Source organism: Idiotropiscis lumnitzeri, chromosome 13 (genome assembly GCF_059441095.1).
Source record: "Idiotropiscis lumnitzeri isolate Australia: NSW breed Sydney's pygmy pipehorse chromosome 13, RoL_Ilum_1.0, whole genome shotgun sequence".
Classification (NCBI taxonomy): domain Eukaryota; kingdom Metazoa; phylum Chordata; class Actinopteri; order Syngnathiformes; family Syngnathidae; genus Idiotropiscis; species Idiotropiscis lumnitzeri.
Window position 1 is genome coordinate 18,967,717 of NC_142403.1, and position 19,828 is coordinate 18,987,544.

General features: G+C 45.1%; 2 protein-coding genes across 5 annotated transcripts; one reads left to right on the top strand and one right to left on the bottom strand.

Moving 5' to 3' along the window:
* Positions 1–889: 889 nt before the first annotated feature.
* On the top strand, positions 890–9,288 carry polr1b (RNA polymerase I subunit B). The gene is made up of 15 exons (XM_088312665.1): positions 890–1,115; positions 1,675–1,842; positions 1,977–2,123; positions 2,255–2,387; positions 2,780–2,916; positions 3,207–3,430; positions 3,525–3,696; positions 4,159–4,330; positions 5,157–5,572; positions 5,722–5,892; positions 5,954–6,110; positions 6,181–6,377; positions 6,551–6,801; positions 7,381–7,888; positions 8,492–9,288. Exons 1-15 carry the CDS (start codon positions 939–941, stop codon positions 8,864–8,866), a joined length of 3,405 nt encoding a protein of 1,134 aa, XP_088168791.1. The 5' UTR covers positions 890–938; the 3' UTR covers positions 8,867–9,288.
* A 1,343-nt stretch (positions 9,289–10,631) lies between these two features.
* Positions 10,632–19,297, bottom strand: kdm4aa (lysine (K)-specific demethylase 4A, genome duplicate a). Of its 4 annotated transcripts, none has more exons than XM_088312669.1 (22): positions 19,174–19,297; positions 18,059–18,226; positions 17,820–17,995; positions 17,490–17,604; positions 17,210–17,403; positions 16,926–16,975; positions 16,753–16,856; positions 16,519–16,656; positions 15,594–15,796; positions 15,398–15,531; positions 14,445–14,809; positions 14,221–14,314; positions 13,963–14,144; positions 13,637–13,841; positions 13,475–13,551; positions 13,042–13,097; positions 12,872–12,980; positions 12,226–12,414; positions 11,426–11,596; positions 11,226–11,345; positions 11,064–11,156; positions 10,632–10,840 (listed from the first exon to the last, which is right to left on the bottom strand). In XM_088312669.1, the coding sequence occupies exons 2-22, from the start codon at positions 18,197–18,199 to the stop codon at positions 10,700–10,702; spliced, it is 3,057 nt and encodes a 1,018-aa protein (XP_088168795.1). In that variant the 5' UTR covers positions 18,200–18,226; positions 19,174–19,297; the 3' UTR covers positions 10,632–10,699. The 4 variants fall into 4 exon arrangements, with proteins under 4 accessions (XP_088168795.1, XP_088168793.1, XP_088168794.1 ...); XM_088312667.1 differs by having other exon boundaries at positions 13,963–14,147; XM_088312668.1 differs by having other exon boundaries at positions 14,221–14,317.
* Between the last annotated feature and the right edge of the window lie 531 nt (positions 19,298–19,828).

The window sequence follows — 19,828 nt, forward strand, 5'->3', positions numbered from 1 at the left end:
ACGTGCAAACATCTGATTTTACTTTGGAAAACAATAATTTTTATTTTTGCTTAATTTGACCAACATGTACCAAACCAGAAACTGATCCATAAGCAGTTGGTTTGTACAATTTCTTCACGGCCCAAATTGAAATCATGTCCTGTTCTTGAATAATTGGATAGAAATAAAATTTTACTCCTCGGTTTTAAATATAACACCTAAATGACACTAACGCAAATACAGCAACAACAGCGGACTACTATTTATAGTAAAAATAATAATATTCTAAAATAAGAAGTCATCGCTTAAGTCACAGTGGGGTCTCCACAGCTTCCTTTTCTTTTGTACATTACCGCCATCTTGTGGTTTAAAAGAAATTGTTGACAATCAAGTGGTAACATCGTGTAGAAGGTTGTTAGTCATGTCAGACTTCTTCGTTTCCTAATAAAGTTGTCGTATTTCCCAGATATATGATTTCATCAAAGTGTGTTAGTCATTTATTACATCGTGTTTTTGTGCCTAACAAACATGCGAATGATCTCGTGATCTCAATATTGAAAACGCAAGTTATGCTGTTATTCGGTTTTGCTGGAATAGTTTTTACAATATAACGTAACGAGAAAATCCGAGAAACACAGGAGACTTTATTTTTTTTAATTGTTTTTATTTGTAGCAAAGGAGACATTCGACTTCCGTAATGGCGTAGAAGCATGGACGGCAAATGCATTGGGACATTCTATCAAGTTGAAATACCAACATAAAAAGTGTAGTAAACGCTCGTAAAGAATTAAAAATTGTATATTTACTTTAAAAAACAACTTTTTAAAATGTCTAATTTGTACAACTAAAACCGTTGTATTATAAATAAGTTTACTTTTGACGTTAGCAGAGGGCGTAGACAACTGTGAGCTTCCGTCGGCGCCACTTCCGGGTCGAGCTCGCACGTGTGGTAAACAAGCATGGCCACCTCAGAAGAATGGGACGATGTGGCCAAAAGTCCGAGCTTAAAGAACCTGAGTGACGGAAACTTCGGCGTGCTCAAAGAGAGCCAATGTAGCGCTGTGCAGGATTTGGTCAAAGCTCACCTTGACTCCTTCGACCTGGCCCTCGGCGAAGGACTCAACCGCGTCGTGCAGGTCGCACACACTTAACTCGATAAACTCTTAGAAACACCAGAAACAAGTAATAATATGCACAGATTTGTATATTCGCGTTCTACTATTTGTTTATAAAGGACTGATCCAACACTTGTAGAAAGAGCGTAATGCTCGCTTTTGATTGACAGTCGTCATTTTACGCGGTTTATTATTGTGCGGATACACAGTCTCCCTCTCCCTCCCCCCCATTTATTTATGTATTTTTTGAGACCTTATTTATCAAAGTTACATCACCTAATCCTTACATCTATAACCAAAACAAAATGTACAATTTGGTGGGTTTCAAATTGTTGTTTAGAGTTGTGTTTCGGATTCAAATTAGCGTTTCAAGCAAAGCTTAGGTGCTCTAGGTTTTCACAATAGGGTTTCTAATTTCATGTTTTTTCTACCCTGGGGCTGGTTTTCGAATCAGGGATTCAAGGAATTCTTTTATGATAAGGTTTCAACCCATGGTTGGAGTTTTAAATGCACGCCAGCGTCCGCGTTGCTGTGTGAAGCTGCGCTGTACCTAATGAAGCGACTGTGGGCGTGTCTTCAGGCCATCCCGCCGCTGGAGTTCATGCTGAAGGGCGAGCGCATCGGCCTGACCTTTGTGGATGCCGCCGTGCACCCGCCGACCGTGTCCAAGGGCAACGTGTGCCGCGAGATGAGGGTCTTCCCGGCGGAGTGTCGTGGCAGGCGGGGCTCGTACAAGGGCAAGATAGTGGTGAGTGATGTGGGCGCCGCCGGACAGCGACATTGGCATAAAGCTGGGAAAAAAAATCGGAAAAAGATTTTAACAGGAGGCCGATTCACCGGTGGAGGGCCTTACTTATTTTTTGGTTGTTTTCATGCATCCAGGCGGACGTGAGCTGGTCGCTGGACGGCGTCCCTAAAGGGATCATCAAGCAGGTGCTGGGGCACATTCCCATCATGGTCAAGTCCAAATTGTGTAACCTGCACGGACTGACGCCGCAGCAGCTCGTGCAACACCACGAGGAGGCCGAGGTAAGGTTAAGGTCAAGCTTTTTAAATTAAAATTTCAAGTCAAGATTAGGGTCTAAAACTCAAAATGCGGTTTGAAGCCTTGGTTTTGGGTTTCAAATGAAAGTTGAGGTTTACATCTGCGCTGCGTTAAGGAAATGGGCGGCTACTTCATCGTGAACGGCATCGAGAAGGTGATCCGCCTGCTGATCATGCCCCGGCGGAACTACCCCATCGCCATGTCCCGACCCAAGTGGAAGAGTCGAGGCCAGGGATACACGCAGTATGGTAAACACTTTCCTCTTTTCGGACCCTTTCACATCGGATAGGTGTCCCTGCATCTTTTCACACCATCACCCATCAAATTGTATAATTTGCACAATTAGATGACATTTGGGGTGATGTGGAAAATTATCCAAACACAACAGGGCAGAAAAAGTCACCGTGCACTGAAATGAATCTTCACACGGTCGCCCAGGTTATTTTATACCGTTTCACGCTATCTTGTCTCTGTAAACTCTGATAGTATTTTTTGCTGGATCGACTCTGCATTAGGACTTGCCACGCAAACATTGCAGAGAAAATGTCTCCTTTTTTTTTTTTTTTTTTTTTTTGCGAGTCAGCGTTAAAGGGTCTTTATTGTCTCGTCCCTGCCATGTTTTCACGCCGTCTCGTGGCAGGTTTGTCCATGCACTGCGTGAAGGAGGAGCACACGGCGGTCAACATGAACCTTCACTACCTGGAGAACGGAACCGTCATGCTCAATTTCATCTACCAGAAGGAACTTTTCTTTCTGCCGCTTGGCTTCGCGCTGAAGGTACGCGACAAAATGTTTTGACACGCTTCTCCTTCTGAACGGGGGTTGGGTTTTCAGATTAAGGTTTCAAGCGAGGGCAAGGATTTGAAATGAGACACAATATGAAAAGACGGCGTTCTGGTTTTGTTTGGTGTTTGATTGTCTAAGTAGGGTTTCGAGATTTTATTAATTTATTTATTTAAGTTTTGAAACTATGTCGTGGTTTCAAGTGAAAGTTTGTTTCAAGGTAGGGTTTCAAGCCCGGGGTAAGGCTTTCAGATTTCAAATGCGTTGTTTTTGTCTCCGTGCAGGCTCTGGTGGACCTGAGCGACGCCGAGATTTTCTCAGAGCTGATCAAAGGCGCGGAGGAGAACTCGATGTACCGCAGCTGCGCCTGCGAGATGCTGCGCTTGGTGTCGGAGCAGGGCTGCACGTCGCGCTCCAAAGTCCTCGACTACCTGGGCCAACGCTTCCGCGTCAAACTCAACCTGCCCGAGTGGTACACCGGCCCGCAGTGCGCCGAGTTCCTGCTGGAGTACGCCCCCCCCCCCCTCCCGCCCGTCCGCATGTGCCCGCGTTGCCACGGCAACAGCGACGCGGCCTCTCCTAACACCTGCGTGTTCCCGCAGCGAGTGCATCTGCATCCACCTGCGGACGGCCCTGGAGAAGTTCCGGCTGCTGTGCCTGATGTGCCGCAAGCTGTGCAGCTTCGCCAAGCAGGAGAGCCTGGAGGAGAACCCGGACGGCATCGCCTGCCAGGAGCTCCTCACGCCGGGACAGCTTTACCTCATGTTCCTCAAGGTCAGAACACGCTAACACACAGCATTTTGATTAACAAAAACTTAATTGTGGGGACAGTTGACCACCAGCCAATCAAAAGCTGTGAAATATACACCATGTGAATAATTCATTAGGGGCTGCAATACCAGGTCCTGCCTACAGAGGCGTTTTGTCATACACAATAATACACAACATTCATGTTATTATGGTTTATAGGGACATGGGCTAAAAGTTGGAATTTTAGCATTCTACACCCTTAGAAACATTATAGCGTTGTCCGAATTATTAATTCAAAATGTCCCTGCAGTGTGGTGTGTATTCAGGTGGATGACCCCATAATGCATATAAACTAACACACACACACACACACACCTTCAATCATTACAAGCTATTAGAAAAGAAAGCCCAAAAAAAGAAAAGCGGCCTATCCGTGTGTGCGTGCGTGACGTCCCGTGCGCTGTGTGTTGCGTTGCGGTGCGGCAGGAGAAGATGTCGGCGTGGCTGGTGTCGGTCAAGACGGCGATGGAGAAGCGATTACATCGTCTGAAGGGCGGCTGGACGGCGGAAAACCTCATCAAGATGTTCAACCTGGGAAGTGACCTCACCAAACCCTTCGAGTACCTGCTGGCCACCGGCAACCTCAGCTCCAAGACGGGTCAGCGTCGCCTTCCGGATCGGGCTTGCAAAGTAGAGACGGGGTTAGGGTTTCAAGACAGGGTCAGGCTCTCAAACAAAAAGAAAGGCTTTCAAATTCAAACGTCGAGTCATGGAGAAGCTTTGCAAGTAAACTTTGAGACAAGGGTGAGCGCTTCGAGACAAAGTTCTGGTTTCAAAACAGGGTGAAGGTTTCCAAGTGGAGCTTCAAGAGAAGAGTTAGGGTTTTAACCAAAGGCAAGACAGAGTAAGGTTCTCAAATTAAGGATTTGAAACAATGTTAGGGTTTTTAGTCCGGGTCTTAAGACATGGTTATGGTTTCCAACAAAATTGAGGATTTCAAAATCGGGTTTCAAGCCAGGTTTTGGGTTTCAAGAAGTGGGTAATGTGTCAAAGTGGGTAAGGTTTGAAATTGTGACACAGCATTAAGGTTTGAAGACATAGTTGGTTTCGGTTAGGGTTTAAGGCTGGATTCACGTCGTGGTTATTGTTCGAAATGAAGATGTTAAGGTTTCAAGACAGGATTAGGGTTTTAACTTTGGATTTAAAAGTATGGTTCGCGTTTGAATTAAAGTAAGGTTTCAAGACGATTGAGGTTTCAAATTAGAATTGCAACACAAAGTTAAGGTTTCTGTCAGAGGGAAGGGCTTCAAATTATGGTTTGAAAATGGGGCGAGGTTTCCAAGTTAGAATTTCAAGAAGTGGTTAGGATTTCAAAAAATGGTTGTTAGGTTCCAGGTTAGGGTTTCAAGAGCCAGTTGGGCTTTCAGATGGGCTTGAATGCTGGTTTCACAGAGGTTTGTCGATTTTGTCCCGCCGCTGGTCAGGTCTGGGCATACTGCAGAGCACGGGCTTGTGCGTGGTCGCCGACAAGCTCAACTTCATCCGCTACCTGTCGCACTTCCGCTGCGTGCACCGCGGCGCCGCCTTCACCCGGATGCGCACCACGTCGGTGCGCAAGCTGCTGCCCGAGTCCTGGGGCTTCCTGTGTCCCGTGCACACGCCCGACGGCGAGCCCTGCGGCCTCATGAATCACATGACGGCCAGCTGCCAGGTGGTGTCGGTGTCCACGCCCACCGCGGGGCTGCCCGCCCTCCTGTGCTCGCTGGGCGTGGCCCCGGCCGACAGCGCCCCCGCCGGGCACTTCGCCGACTGCTACCCGGTCCTGCTGGACGGCGCCATGGTGGGCTGGGTGGAGGCCCGCGTGGCCCCCGGCCTGGTGGACTCGCTGCGCAGATTCAAGGTACGCCAACTTCGCTTCATCTTTGATATCTGGCTCCAGAGTGACCACGGCATAGCTCCGCCCCTGAACATCATCTTCCTCGTCTGGAAAGTTTATTGTGAATTTTCGTCCGTTCTTCGTAAATCCAACTGAGCGCTACGTTCCGCCAGGTTCTACAGGAGAAGAAAGTTCCTCCTTGGATCGAGATCGTCTTGGTGCCCAAGACGGGCAAAGCCAGCTTGTACCCGGGCCTGTTCCTGTTCACCACGCCGTGCCGCATGGTGCGTCCCGTGCGCAACCTGGCGCTCGGCAAACAGGAGCTCATCGGAACCTTCGAGCAGGTAGTCGACAGCAAGCAAAACCCCAAAACGGGCCGTTTGACATTTGCGGTTGCTCTGGCAGCTTTACATCGACGTGGCCGTGATGGAGGCGGAGGTGGTGGCGGACGTCAGCAGCCACCAAGAACTCTTCCCGCACAGCATGCTCAGCGTGGTGGCCAGCTTCATCCCCTACTCGGACCACAACCAGAGTCCCAGAAACATGTACCAGTGCCAAATGGGTGAGTGGCGAAATCGCGCACGGGCGAGCGTTTCCCGATCGTGACCGTGTGACTCCGCGGCGGTCTCCAGGTAAGCAGACGATGGGCTTCCCCCTTCACGCCTTCCGGGAGCGCTCGGACAACAAGTTGTACCGGCTGCAGACGCCGCAGAGTCCGCTGGTGCGCCCGTCCATGTACGACCGCTACCAGCTGGACAACTACCCGAGCGGCACCAACGCCGTGGTGGCCGTCATCTCCTACAGCGGCTACGACATGGAGGACGCCATGGTCAGTGGAAAACAAAAAATCACGTCGACAGAGTTCCTACCAAAGTACCAAACCACAAATATGTGGTTTTTCTCAGTATATAAAAATTAATTTGTTGTCATTCGGTAACAAGGAGTCATTTACTCGTTCCTTACTGATTTATTTATTGTTTTCGTCGCCCCCCCACTGGCCAGATCGTGAACAAGTCGTCATGGGAGCGCGGCTTCGCTCACGGCTGCATCTACAAGACGGAAATGGTGGACCTGGCTGACCGGGCGCGGGGGCAGGAGGGCGTGGTGTTCGGGGCCAAACCGGGTGACCCCAAGGTCAACGACCAACTGGACGCCGACGGACTTCCGCTGGTGGGCGCCATGCTACGCTACGGCGACCCCTTCTACAGCTACATCAACCTGAACACCGGCCAGGCCTTCGTCTCCTTCTACAAGTGCGTTCTCGTGACACTTTTGGTTTACGAAATTACAAGCTCTTGGAAAGGTCAAAATGTCACCTTCACGGTCACTGCAAAAAAATGTGCGTTTTTTAAAATTTTGTGTCAAAAATCAGTTTGCCACAATCGACACCAAGCAATACCTCAAATTAACGGCCTCGAAAAGGACTTTTCAAATCTTTATTATTCTCTCAAAAGTTACGATATCGTCATAATAATCATCTCCAGACATCGCCCAGACAAAAGTATGACGTAGAATCGAAAGTTACGATAAACTCCATCATGTCGTACCTCATTTTAAAGGTCGCGATAAGGACTTTCTTGTTATCCTATTAACTTGCCAATATATGCTCATAGGATGATGCAGTGCACCAAAAATCATTTTGTTTTGCTTGGAAAAAGTCAGCAATCTTTGCTTTTTAAATTCACATTCAGCAGAAAATCACTTTTCACATGTCAAGTCAAAGCAAACAAACGGAATCACTTCTCTCCAAATATATCCCCTAACCAAAAAATGTATCCTTTAGCTCAAAAGCACATCAAGTTAAGGTCTTGGTCTGTCCGCTGTCCCCGCAGGAGCCACGAGGAGTGCGTGGTGGACAACATCAAGATCTGCGGCAATGACGCCGGCTCGGGCTCCTTCAAGCGCGTTTGCATCACCATGCGGGTGCCGCGCAACCCCACCATCGGCGACAAGTTTGCCAGCCGCCACGGCCAGAAGGGCATCCTGAGCCGCCTGTGGCCCGCCGAGGACATGCCCTTCAGCGAGAGCGGCCTCACCCCCGACATCCTGTTCAACCCGCACGGCTTCCCGTCGCGCATGACCATCGGCATGCTGATCGAGAGCATGGCGGGCAAGTCGGCCGCTCTGCACGGCCTGAGCCACGACGCCACGCCCTTCACCTTCTCCGAGGACAACTCGGCGCTGGACTACTTCGGGGAGATGCTCCGGGCCGGCGGCTACAACTATTACGGCACCGAGCGCCTCTACAGCGGTACCAGCGGCCTGGAGCTGGAGGCCGACATCTTCATCGGCGTGGTTTACTACCAGAGGCTCAGGCACATGGTGTCCGACAAGTTCCAGGTAAATGCGCAGCCCCGGCCGAGATGTTCTTTTTTTTTTGCAGAAAACAATTCCGACAACCGATTACCGTAATTTCCAGACCTTTATATAAGCTGCAGCAGCTCTTTTTTTAGGGGAAAAAAAAACAGGCTGTAAGCTGCAGTTTTCTATGTTTTCAAAAATTTGCTGTTTACTGTATGTACAGAACGATTTTGTTAATTAATTAATGAATTAATTAAAACAGAACCCCAAAAAATTATTTTTATTTAGTGTATTTTCTGAACTATAGAGTGCCCCTAGTGGTGAAAGAAAAATCCACAGAAAAGCCGCGCTGTTGTATTAGCCACATGGTTCAACTTTTCCGACATGATCGATGAAATCATGAAATCAAAACTTTTTTTGTATTGTTTTGTCGTGTTACAATTCACTCAAGCCCCAATTAAAAAAAATAAATACTGAAATCATATGAATAAAATTAGGCAAAAGTACTGCGCTTGCAAAAACTAAAATCAACATTAATTTTAACATTTAACTTCAACACGAAACGTTTTGTTTTGCTTCTCTCATTTGCATTTCATTCAAAATGTGTTTGGAACGCTTTGAATGTGACGTCTAATCTGGCAGGTGCGTACGACAGGAGCGCGCGACAAAGTCACGAACCAGCCGGTGGGCGGCAGGAACATCCAAGGCGGCATCCGCTTCGGCGAGATGGAGCGCGACGCCTTGCTGGCACACGGCTCGTCCTTCCTGCTGCACGACCGCCTCTTCAACTGCTCCGACCGCTCGGTGGCGCAGGTTTGCGTGGACTGCGGCAGTTTGCTGTCGCCGCTGCTGGAGAGGCCGCCGCCCTCCTGGTCGTCCACGCGACACCGCCGCACTATCTGCGCACTCTGCGGCAAGAGCGACTCGGTAGACTCTGTGTCCGTGCCGTACGTCTTCCGATACTTTGTGGCCGAGCTGGCCGCCATGAACATCAAAGTCAAGCTTGACGTCAAATGAGCGACGCCCCGTGGGATGCTGCTTTGTGTAGAACAACTTTTTGTGGAGATGACAGCTACTTTTTGGGGACTGAATATTGTAAATGCGATTGTGGAATAGCACATGTGCTCATTTTGCTTTTAATGAAGTGTTTGAAGGGATCTGCGGATTTACCTATTTGTGCCCTTTTTTTTTTTTTCATGAAAACGACTTCTTGCCGGTATATCCCCACTTGTTCAATAATAATATATGATTGGTTTAAAAAAATATTTTCTAATGCAATTTCAATGGGCATCAATTATGCGGTGAGTTTTGCTAGCTGGGGCCAGCAGTGAGCATACTCGATTTTCATCTCTGCAGACACTGATCCCATCACTGACTTCTCTCAATAATTTTCAATCATGTTTAATATTTCATAAAATAGTGGCCACTTCTGGAGTAAATGCTGTGTAAAGTTTTTTTTTTTTTGTATGGCAGACATATTTATATCCACGTATGAAAGAGGCCCAAGACGCATTTGAAAAAAACCCAATTCTGATTAAAAAATAAATACGTAATTAAAAAACAAAACATTATTTCGATTTTTTTTACATTTAATTGATTTAATAAATATTTATTTATTTAATTCCACATATAATTAAATGAAAAATTTAATTAATGACAATTTTAATTAAACATTTCATGGTGTATTTATTTAATTTTGGCATTTTCAGTCCTCCATAAGAAATGAGCTGCAGCCTTACAGTTAAAAAAAAAAAACACTTGGAGGAAAAAAAGACAGTGGTCTGAAGTTTTTTATATATATATAGAGATTTCTTTTTTTTTACTTCAACTTTTACAAAATCCTTGAATATCTGGAAGTGTATCTTAACATTTACACACAAAACACAAACATCTTTTAAAAAACATTTCCTTAAAAAAAAAAAGAAGAATAAATCTCTCAACCAAAACTACACAAGCTGCCCTGCTAAAAGTTAAATGCGCTTAAATTACAAAGTTGAAGGGAAGACGTTAAAAAGTCAAATCTTTATTAGGTTTATCTCTGTTTGTGGTAGAAAAAAATAGCATCTATGACTCCTTCAGAAAAACAAACACCGGTAGAATGAAACGGTTACGTTAGCATAGCTTGTTTCATTGCCTTGCTGTCATTGAAGTTTTATATATAATATATATATATATATTTTTTTTTTTTTTTCAAAAACGTAGCAGTGACAAGCTAGGCAGGCGGTAAAACTAACATGGTAATGAACAAAATCAAATAGCTTTTGGGATTTTGTGTGTAAAAATGGCATTGAAAAGCACCGAGTACAGGTTTTAAAAAAACAAAATAAAACCATTTCAGCAGACAAATGTTGGGACATAAAAAGTACAAAAGTGTGAGAGTGTGTGTGTGTGTTAACCCAAAATGCACACAGCTGCATTTTGGGTAAGCAGAGTGTGCATGCAGAACGAGCGTAAGATTTTTGGATCTCACCTTTTCTTGGGCAAAAAGGCAGTTTCTCATAAAGATGCGCTACATTTGCTTCGCCAGACTTCCAAGTTGGTCACGGGAATATCAAATCCACAAATGTGCAGATGATTTTAATGAAAGTCATGTCTGAGGTTGTGAACGTGGATGATGTCACAGGCATGAAAATGGCGTGAAGACACATTCGCGGGAACAAATGTCAGGTGGATGAAATGAAATACTTTGCCGCCCTTTTTTTTTTTTTTTTACTTGTTCTAGTTTTCTGAAAATACTGCTCTGACTCCGTTTGGGAAGAATAGAAAAAGTCATTTAAAAACATTTTTTTTTTTTTAAAAGGTCCAGAGTGGTCCTGATGGTGGGAGCGGTCACGGCACCGCCCTGGTGGGCTACTCCATGATAGTTCTGTAGATGACGGGTTCGATGTAATCGCCGCGGTAGCGCGAGTTGATGACTCGCTGCCTCTTGGACTCCCGGATGATCTCCTTGCCCTCGAAGATGCCGTCGAAGCGCATGTCTGACGCTTTGGACTGCACACAAACACGGCGGCCATATTCCAGATAGGATCACTAAATGTCAAACCTTCGCCCGGTCACAATTTTAGCACCTCGTTTTTGTTGTATCTCCAAAACAATTTTTTTTTCAGACAACAGAAACTAATTATCATTCCCGATGGCAGCGTTTTCGTGCGTAGGGCATGGTACTAAAAGTCATGCTTTGGCGCCATCTTGTTCAAAGTGCGCGACCACTCACCAGCCTGGACTTGACCCTCTTGGGCAGCTCCTCATCCAGCGAGTAGACGTCATCTCGCTTGGTCGTCAGCTGCGAGCCGTCCTCAAACTCCACCTGCATGCACACAATTTTGAAAATCCAAATTTGACATATGAGGTTAAAGGTCACAAAATCATTTCCTACCAGGTACATCTGGACCACACGGAACGCCACAAACTTTGCGCCGTACACCACGCCGTCTGTCCAGCGCACTTGCACCACTTCACCTTGAGGGGGCGGACCCAGCTGGGCGCAGTCGCGGCTCTGCCGGGTCACACGGCAAACGTTGACACTTTTGCGGCACTCAAGTGTGTACGCAGCACGCACGGGAACGGAAAACCCACCACGATGTCCTCGGGGAAGAGGTTGTCGCTGAAGGAGCCGTCGTCGAAGTTGACCTGGTAGAAAGTTTCCTTGGACAGCTGCACCACGTCGCACTGATAGTAGCGTCCATTCTTGTGCTTGCAGATCACTTTCTGGCCCACCGTCAGTTCCTGCATGGCCGCCTTGTTGCGCTGACACATGGCGAGACGATACACGGCCGGTCATGAGAGCTCAAATGGACCGCAAAGCAACTATTGGCCAGAAATTTGTGCTCTAAAATTTATTTTGCTTCAAAATTGAAAGTGATTGTTGGGAAAACCCAGCAGAGGATTTTTCTTTCTGTAATATCTCAAATAAAATAAGAATTGATTGGAAAACATTCAAGGATATACTGTACATTTTTTTCGAGATAATAGCCTATACTATTTTTTTATTTTGAAAACAACTTAAATAAAAACTGACTATTTGTACGAAATGTCACCACTTTTTTACTCGGGGGAATATATAACTACGCTCGAGAATATAAATTTTTTGGTTGAAAATATACGAGTTTCTTTCTAGAAAAAAAAAGTTCCTTTTTAATTCTTGAAAATATTAAAAAATATGACTATTCAAGAATGTACATCTTAAAAAAAAAGATAAAACTTTTTATCCTTGAAAACATACCACAAAAAAGAATTATAATTATTAATCTATAATCTAGAAAATATATACGTGTCAAGACTCTAGAGAGAAAATATAGCAACATGTCTTGAATAAAATTTTCATCCACGGCAGACTAAATGAAAAAAAAAAAAAAACTAAAAATGTGCGCGCTTACCTGGATGTGCGCGGGTCCTTTGTGCCGACAACAAGTGACGTGCACGACGAAGGGCCAGTCGTCGGGCTGCATGAGCACGCCGGCGGCCTGCGCGCACGTCGGGTGGTAAGCGGTGGGGCAGCGCCCGTGCGAACATTGCACGCAGCAGCCCGACGCTTTCTTCATGCGCTTCTTGCAGTAGTAACACTTCTGAGAACACATCACAAAGGACCAACTCGCACATATGCTGCGACGTTGTACATTGCCAGTTATCATGCGGGTCGTCCCCCCCCCCCTTTCTTTTTTGCCGTGTTGCAAGTTAAATTCCAATTGCTTGTTTTTAACTCAGGTACATTGAATAATCGTCAGCAAAAACAAGGCTGTGCTTGAAATAAGCCTACTTCCTGTTTTTACTCAAATTTAGTGGCAAACAAATGATATGCCATCTAGTGGTTCTCAGTAGAATTACGCCCCAAATAGCAAAAAAGGTATTAAAAAAAAATGCCACTAATTTTCTCTCCATTACAAACACACAAAAAATGTTTTTTTAGAGGACTGGAATGGATTATTGGCATTTAATATATTTTTTAAAAAAAACGAAAGTTCTAAGCTTGGTCACGTAACAAAACTTGGACCGCCGCACAATATTTTCGATTGACTCACTCACCAGTTTGAATCTCTGCAGAGGGATGCCGCTCAGATCGACGGGACTTCTGTCCATGATGTTGACGAAGCGAGCCTCCAGCACGGCCACCGCGCAAAGGACGTGCACCCACCTGCCGCAGCGGGCCCCAACGTTAGGCCGCGCGTTTTTAATCGGACAACAAAACCACCTACTTGTTGTTGTTGGCCTTCTGCAGCGCGCCGCCCCGCAGACAGCACAAGCAGCAGTTCTGAAATACACACACACACACAAAAAAACTTTTCAAACAATCAAATGCAGCCATAAACATGTTTTGCGCGCCAGTTATTTTCATTTTAATTTTGTCACCAAGGGAGTTTTTTTTGTTTGTTTTTTTAAATAAAAAAATGACAGTACAAAAATTATTTTGTTCTGTAACTTTGCGACTATTTTTCTCATAACAATGAAACTAATTGTGCAAAATTTTGACTTTATTCTTAAAATAATCTATCTTTTCCTTGAAAGAAAATTGACTATGAAAATATTGGTGATTTTTTTTTTTTTTTTAATCCTTTTTTTCTCAGCAGTGTTTCAGTGCACTTTGTCAAGGTGTGAAATGTTAACGTGCACGCCGACGAGTGTCCTGACCTCAGTCATGGCGTTGGCTTTGCAGCGGGCGCACTTCCACTCCTTGCTGACGCTGGCGGGATCGACGCCATAACAGCCTGAAGGGGACCAAACAGCAAAAGATGAGCGCGCGGCGTTCAAGAAGGTCCGGATGGCGGCGACAGCGACGGCGGCGTGACTGACTGGCGTGGACGCGGACGCTGCAGTGCGAGCAGCTGACCAGCAGGCTGGTCCCGTCGTCCTCCAGACGCGGCGTCACCGGCGGCTCCTCGCACTCCGAGTCTTCCTCGGTGGTGGTGGCGAAGCACGTTTCCGGAATCAGTGGCTTGGTGCGCATGTGCCCGCCTGCCGCCAAGACGGGCGCATTGGCGCCGCTCACGCCCACCGTCTGGAAACGGGGGGAAAAAAAACTAGAACTTACTTCCTCTTGAAATATCAAATAGAGAGAGAGAGAGAGAGAATGGGATGATGATGCCGAGAATACGGTTGAGGGTGAGGATGCGGCGTACTTGCTGGTAGGCGATGAAGAGCGAGCACACGGAGCAGTAGGGCGGCTTGGAGCCTGCCCTCCGGTTGTACTCGCGCTCCTTCTTCATGTTGGGGGGTCGACTCTGCCACAGGTGGGCCAGATGTTTGGCCCAGCCTTCCCCTTCCAGACCCCCCTCCTCCACAGGGGACGCCTCATCTGGAACTTCTGACACACACGAGCGCGTCTGAGGAATGGAACACGTGCACAAAAAGTTGGCGCTCCCTCTCTGCAGGCGCACCTTCATTGCTGAGGCCGTCCTTGATGAGCGGGTGGTGCCCGGGGAGCTGGCCCAGATCGTTCTGCTCCGCGGTGCCTCCAGCCTCTTCTGACCCCTGCTGGTCACAAGTTGTACTGTCATTCACAGTTTTTTTTTTTCTCGTCTCCCCTTTTATACAGGTACCATCTGGGAAAGTCACTGTTCAGATTGACCCCAAAAAGATGGGTCACATATTTAAAACTCACTTTGTTGACGTCTTCGCGGCCGCCATCTTCCACTTTGGGCGCGGCCTCTTCCTCGGCGTAGTCTCCTTTGGCGTAACTGTGCACATGCAGGACATCGGCGGGGCTCAGCGTCCTCTGGAACGCTTTATGTGCCGGCTCGGGATCATCGCCACCGCCGCGTGGCTCGGGCTCCTCGCTGCCCGGCTCCAAAGAGCAAGGCGGGCCCACGTGGCCTTCAGCGGGCTCGGCGGGCACGTGGTTTGCGGTCGGCTCAACCTGCTCCTCCTTCCTTGAGGCACTTTCTTGTCTCTCAACCTGATTTTCTTCTTCCTCCTCCTCGATTTCTTCTTTCTTCTGAGACTTGGACTCCAATTTGACTGTCTGGTCTGGAGAAGGAGAAGAAAAAAAACCTTCTCATCCTTCATTCAACAAGCATCAAAGCATTTTCTTTCCGAAGGGTGTGTTTCCTTGAAGTGCTCGTTTGTTAAAATGTAAATGTTTTGATTAATGAACAATTTAAGGTGAAAAAAATTAAATTTAAAAATGAAAATTTTCTAAAAATAAATGATATTATAAATGAAAATGTAAAAAAAAAGAAAAAAACGGTTCATATTTTTTTAAACTTTTTTTTTGGGGGGGGGGGATTTTCTAAATATTAACAAATCAACTCAACTTTATTCATAGAGAACTATCAAGTATTTATTTTTCCTTTGGCTTTTTTTACTTTTCCAATGAAAGTGCTCATGAGATGGAAGTGTATTAACTATATTTTAAAAAAAAAGAAATCAGTGAAACAATCTTATTTTAGTTAATTCTAAAAATAAATAATTCTAATATTTTTTTTTGTCTTGCTTTTTTTTAAACTAAAAAAATACAATTAAAAAAATCAATTCTGGATGAAATTGAAAATGTAATAATTAAAAAAAACAAACTCTTTCCAACACATTCCATATGACGTATTTCCTGCGCATTACCTTGCTCTTCTGGCTCGACTCGGGCAGGAACCTCCATCTTGGCCTTCTTTGGCTCCGCCTCCTCTTGGGCCGAATCGCCTTTGACGTCCTCGGTGGGGTCGAGCGGTCGCTTGGTGGCTGTCTGAGCTTTCGGACTGAGGTGCGGAGACGGCCGTCAAGTCGTAGCCGTACGCCAACCATCCACATACGATCTTACCTGACAACCGAGTGGTCGCGCTCGCCCTCGCCGTCATCGGGAGGCGGACTATCCTTCTGGAAGATGGCGGCCTCTGGCGTGGGCTTGCCGTGGTCAATGGGAGCGTTGTCCTTGCCACCCTTCCAAAGCTTGTAGCGCTCTGGCTGGAACTTGCGCACGAACACATCCATGGAAATCTTCACCATGTCCTGCCGGCACGAGCACTGACGATTGCAAGAGCAAATAAATCACTATATTTTCTTAACACTCCACAATTACGGAAAATCACTAAATTATGTTAAATAATTCAATTTAAAAAATAAAGTCATTGGTTTAATTTAATATTTAAGTTGAAAAAAATATATCTATTTAAAAAAAACCGTAAATTCACCAATTGGAAGGATTATAATTTATTAATTATTCAAATAACTTGTTTTGGAATTTGAATAGTTCATTTAAAGTTTGTTGACTGTTTTGATTTTTTTAAATTAATTAAAAATTTTATTTCATTTAATTAATTTTAAAAAATAATCTGAATTCTTAAAATGTATCAAATTAAATGAAATTGGATGAGTATTCAAATTTCTTTTTTATGACTGAATTAAGATTTTGGACTCAATGAAAAATAAAAAAGTAAATGTTTAGGTAAGGTTCTGAATTCCATAGACATTTTAAATTTTATTTCATTTCAACAAGTTATTTCATGTAAGATTGAATAAATAAATAAAATATTTAATTAATAACAAAACAATTAAATCATTTTTTTAAATCAAAACGATGGTTTTGATTTCAGATATGAATTAAATAATTAAAAATGATTCAAAAAAATTAAATTCCACATTTGTAACTTTTGGCAACAGTAAAATAAAAATCTAATAATAAAATGTTAGGTCCAAAACATTTTTTTTTCCCTATTGAATTTATATTTGTGAGACAGCTGACATACCAGCGTGGCTTGTTTGCCGTAGTCGATCCAGCGCTGCATGGCAAAGTTGGTGGACTCGGCGCAGTTGAAGCCGTGGTTGAATCCGGCGTGGTAGCTGAACGGGAAGGTGACAATGAACTGGCCCGCTTCCTGCGTCACCTGCGCCATTCACACCCATCGTTAGCAAACACACGCTTGAGCAACGCAGCACACTGCAGGACAATCCCACTGGAATGGTTTCATGTTGCGTCTCACCTTTTCAAACGGAATTCCGTACTTCTTGAGGATGGACGGCGAAATCAAAGTCATCTTGTGGCGCAAGAAGGCCTCGCAGCTTTGAGCGTTGCCAGGAAAGAAACCTAGGCGCAAAAACGTCACAATAACATATTCCTCTTTCACGACAAAATCAAACGAAAGAGGGCACCTACCCTTGGCAAGGCGCTCCAATCTCCTCCCGTGTTCCGGCGGGACGGCGTACCTGGTCAGAACATCAGAACATGAACAACAAATAATATACGGGATTTTGGATTTGGGGCGTGGGACTTTTTTGTGGGGCTACTCATGACAGACATGTCTACCAAATTCCATGCAGCTGAGTCAAACTAGCTTTAGGGGCTGAATCCCCCCCAGAAAAATATAAAAAATTAAATTAAATAAAATAAAAATCCAGGCGGAGCTAGTGAGCTTCGAGTGAGGTTTTTGCTGACATTACCAGGACTTGGGCTCGCCAAAGTGCAAGAAGTTGATGCTGTATAGATCCATGTCCTCCGTGTGCCAGGCAAAGGCGGCCTTCCACATGCCAAAGTAAAGATAAGGCGTGTTGACTCCTTTAATCTTCACGCCGCTCTCGTGCTCCACTGTGTCCAAGATGGTGTCCAGGTGGCCGATGTTCCACTCACTCACGTCCTGGGAAGAAACAAATTGCTCAGCAAGACCGGGACCCGGAAGAGCTTAAGATCAAGGTCCATAACGACCCCCCTCTGACTAGTCACCGAGTCGTAGAGACTCCCGCTGACGTCAGCTCCGTACAGCGGCGGATTAAACGTCAGATTCTTCCAGAACTTGCGCTCCAGCTCGTCAAAGTTTACATAGCGTGGATGACAGAACCTGGAAAAAGAAAAACAACTTCCACCTTCATGTTCAGCCAAGTGTTTATGTTCAAATATAACATAAAAAAAAAACAATCAATAATTCATGTTATTAAGTTGTTTCAACTAAATACTGTATTAGCCACCCAAAAATACAAATTGTTTTATTTACAATGTCAAAATGACATGTTTTAAAGACTTATTCTTCTTTAGTTCACTCTATGTGAAACTTACTTGTCCATGTTGGAGGTCTTGCGAAACTCTTGCACGGTCATGGGCTTCTTCTGGATGTTGTACTGCGTGAAGAGGCCTGACTGGCCCGTCACCACCTGCTGGATGGGAGCGGGAATGACCAGCTCGTCCATGTCATCGTACGTCTTCCGCGGCCTCCAGCCTTTGGGCGGGATCACCTGTGCCAGGAAATATGTCAGGAGGACGTTTGTCCGGCGAGGCCACAAGGCCGCTCCACCTACCTTGGCCATCCCGGCTCGATGCGCTCCCTGAGATTCCATGTAGGCCACATAGCGGCGGAAGTCTCGGAAGTCCTCCATAGATGGCGTGAACGTCGTGATCCTGCAGGGGGCCGCAGTCTGGGGGGCCGAGTCCCCGCTCATCGTGGGATGTTTACTTTCTACCGAAAGCTGGAAAATATACCACTTGAAAGTTTTTCCAAAAAACAAGGCTGTCAAATAGCATTTTTTGGGGGGTTTGTTTTGACTTGCGAGCAAAAGTCAATTACAGGCACAAAATTGGCACTTTGGAGGACAGCACAACACCAACGGTGTGTGTCTTTTATAGTAAATGAAAGATGAAGACAAGTGTGACTGAAACTGTTTATGAATATGCAATGGAAAAAAAAAACAATGTATTAAGTGAAAGCCTGATCAAATTAGTTTAGTGTGCTTTTTGAAAGCTCAAAACGTTGTAAGTCGGTACCGTCGTAAAGAAAGGCGGCATTTTTTTTCTACTTGACCCACTCGAGACGAAGCTGAGTTTTTCTTGTTTTTTTTTTCAAACAAAACTGCTGAGTATTGCAGACATAAGTAAAATAAAGTTAAAGTCTAAAAGTTCCTCCGATAAAAAGAATAACAAAAGCAAACTAGGTGCTGATAAAACGCCGCAAAAATACTTCCAAGCCGTCCAATTGGAAATGAGCCCCCCCTTCTTGAGCCGGCCAATTAAAATCAAGCCGGTCTCCGATTGGCTGAAGGGCGTGTCTCTCACCGACTGTGGCCCAGTGACAGCCAAGCTCCTCAGAAAAATATTTAGCTAGCTAAACATGCTAATGGTTTAGGACAGCCCGCTTCGCGTTGCGAGGATAAAATCAACTCGAACGTCAGAAGAGATCGAGACTACTTCAAACATTCTAAAGTGTGCAATAAACGTACGTCGGCGTATGAAAAGTTGAACGCTTAAAGGGGAAGAGTCGCGGTGTGAGCGCACCGAAAAGTGACAGCTGCCCTCCCTTAGCAAGTTAGCGCAACTAGCAAACAGCTTGTTGCTTGGAGTCTCTCTACGCTGCAAAACTTGCTTTTGCTCACACTTTTCCGTGCGCAAACCTCACACGAAAACGTCCAAAATTACTTACATGAGAAGCAACGTGGACGTGTCACTTGGCCTCTGAAGCCACAAGTTAGCGGAGTAGAAAGAGAGACGCGAAGTCCAGATAGAAAAGACGGTCCTCCATTACGGCAGTGACGCATGCCCAGTGTGGGTTTGTTTACATGGGGCCAGGAGGAGGGGCTTCCGAGTCTGACAACCAATCAACGACCTCCTCTTTTGTTTTTGTTTTAAACACCGATAACGCGAGGTATGATAAAACAAACAAAATTATATATGTATATATATATATATATATATATATATATATAAAGAATATATGTATATATATATATATATATATATCACAAGTATATAGATCAATACAAAGAAATGAATGCAAGTGAAATGGAATGAAGTGTCCCAACATCAAGGCCTTTTAATTTGCATAAATTTTTATTTAAAAATAGAGCGGTCACATATGCGAGACGACATAAAATATATAGAGATTTATTGAATTTAATGCATCCTGCCTCATCCACAGATGACTGAAGCGCTCGCACCCCCCTCCCAAAAAAAACAAAAAATAAGCCTCACAAACTATATTTTTCCATCTTTGAAGTGACACATCATTTATTCTCCTCTGTTTTACTGTTATATATTTTTAAAATCACAAAATCTCAGGGCCTGCACCTTGTCGACTT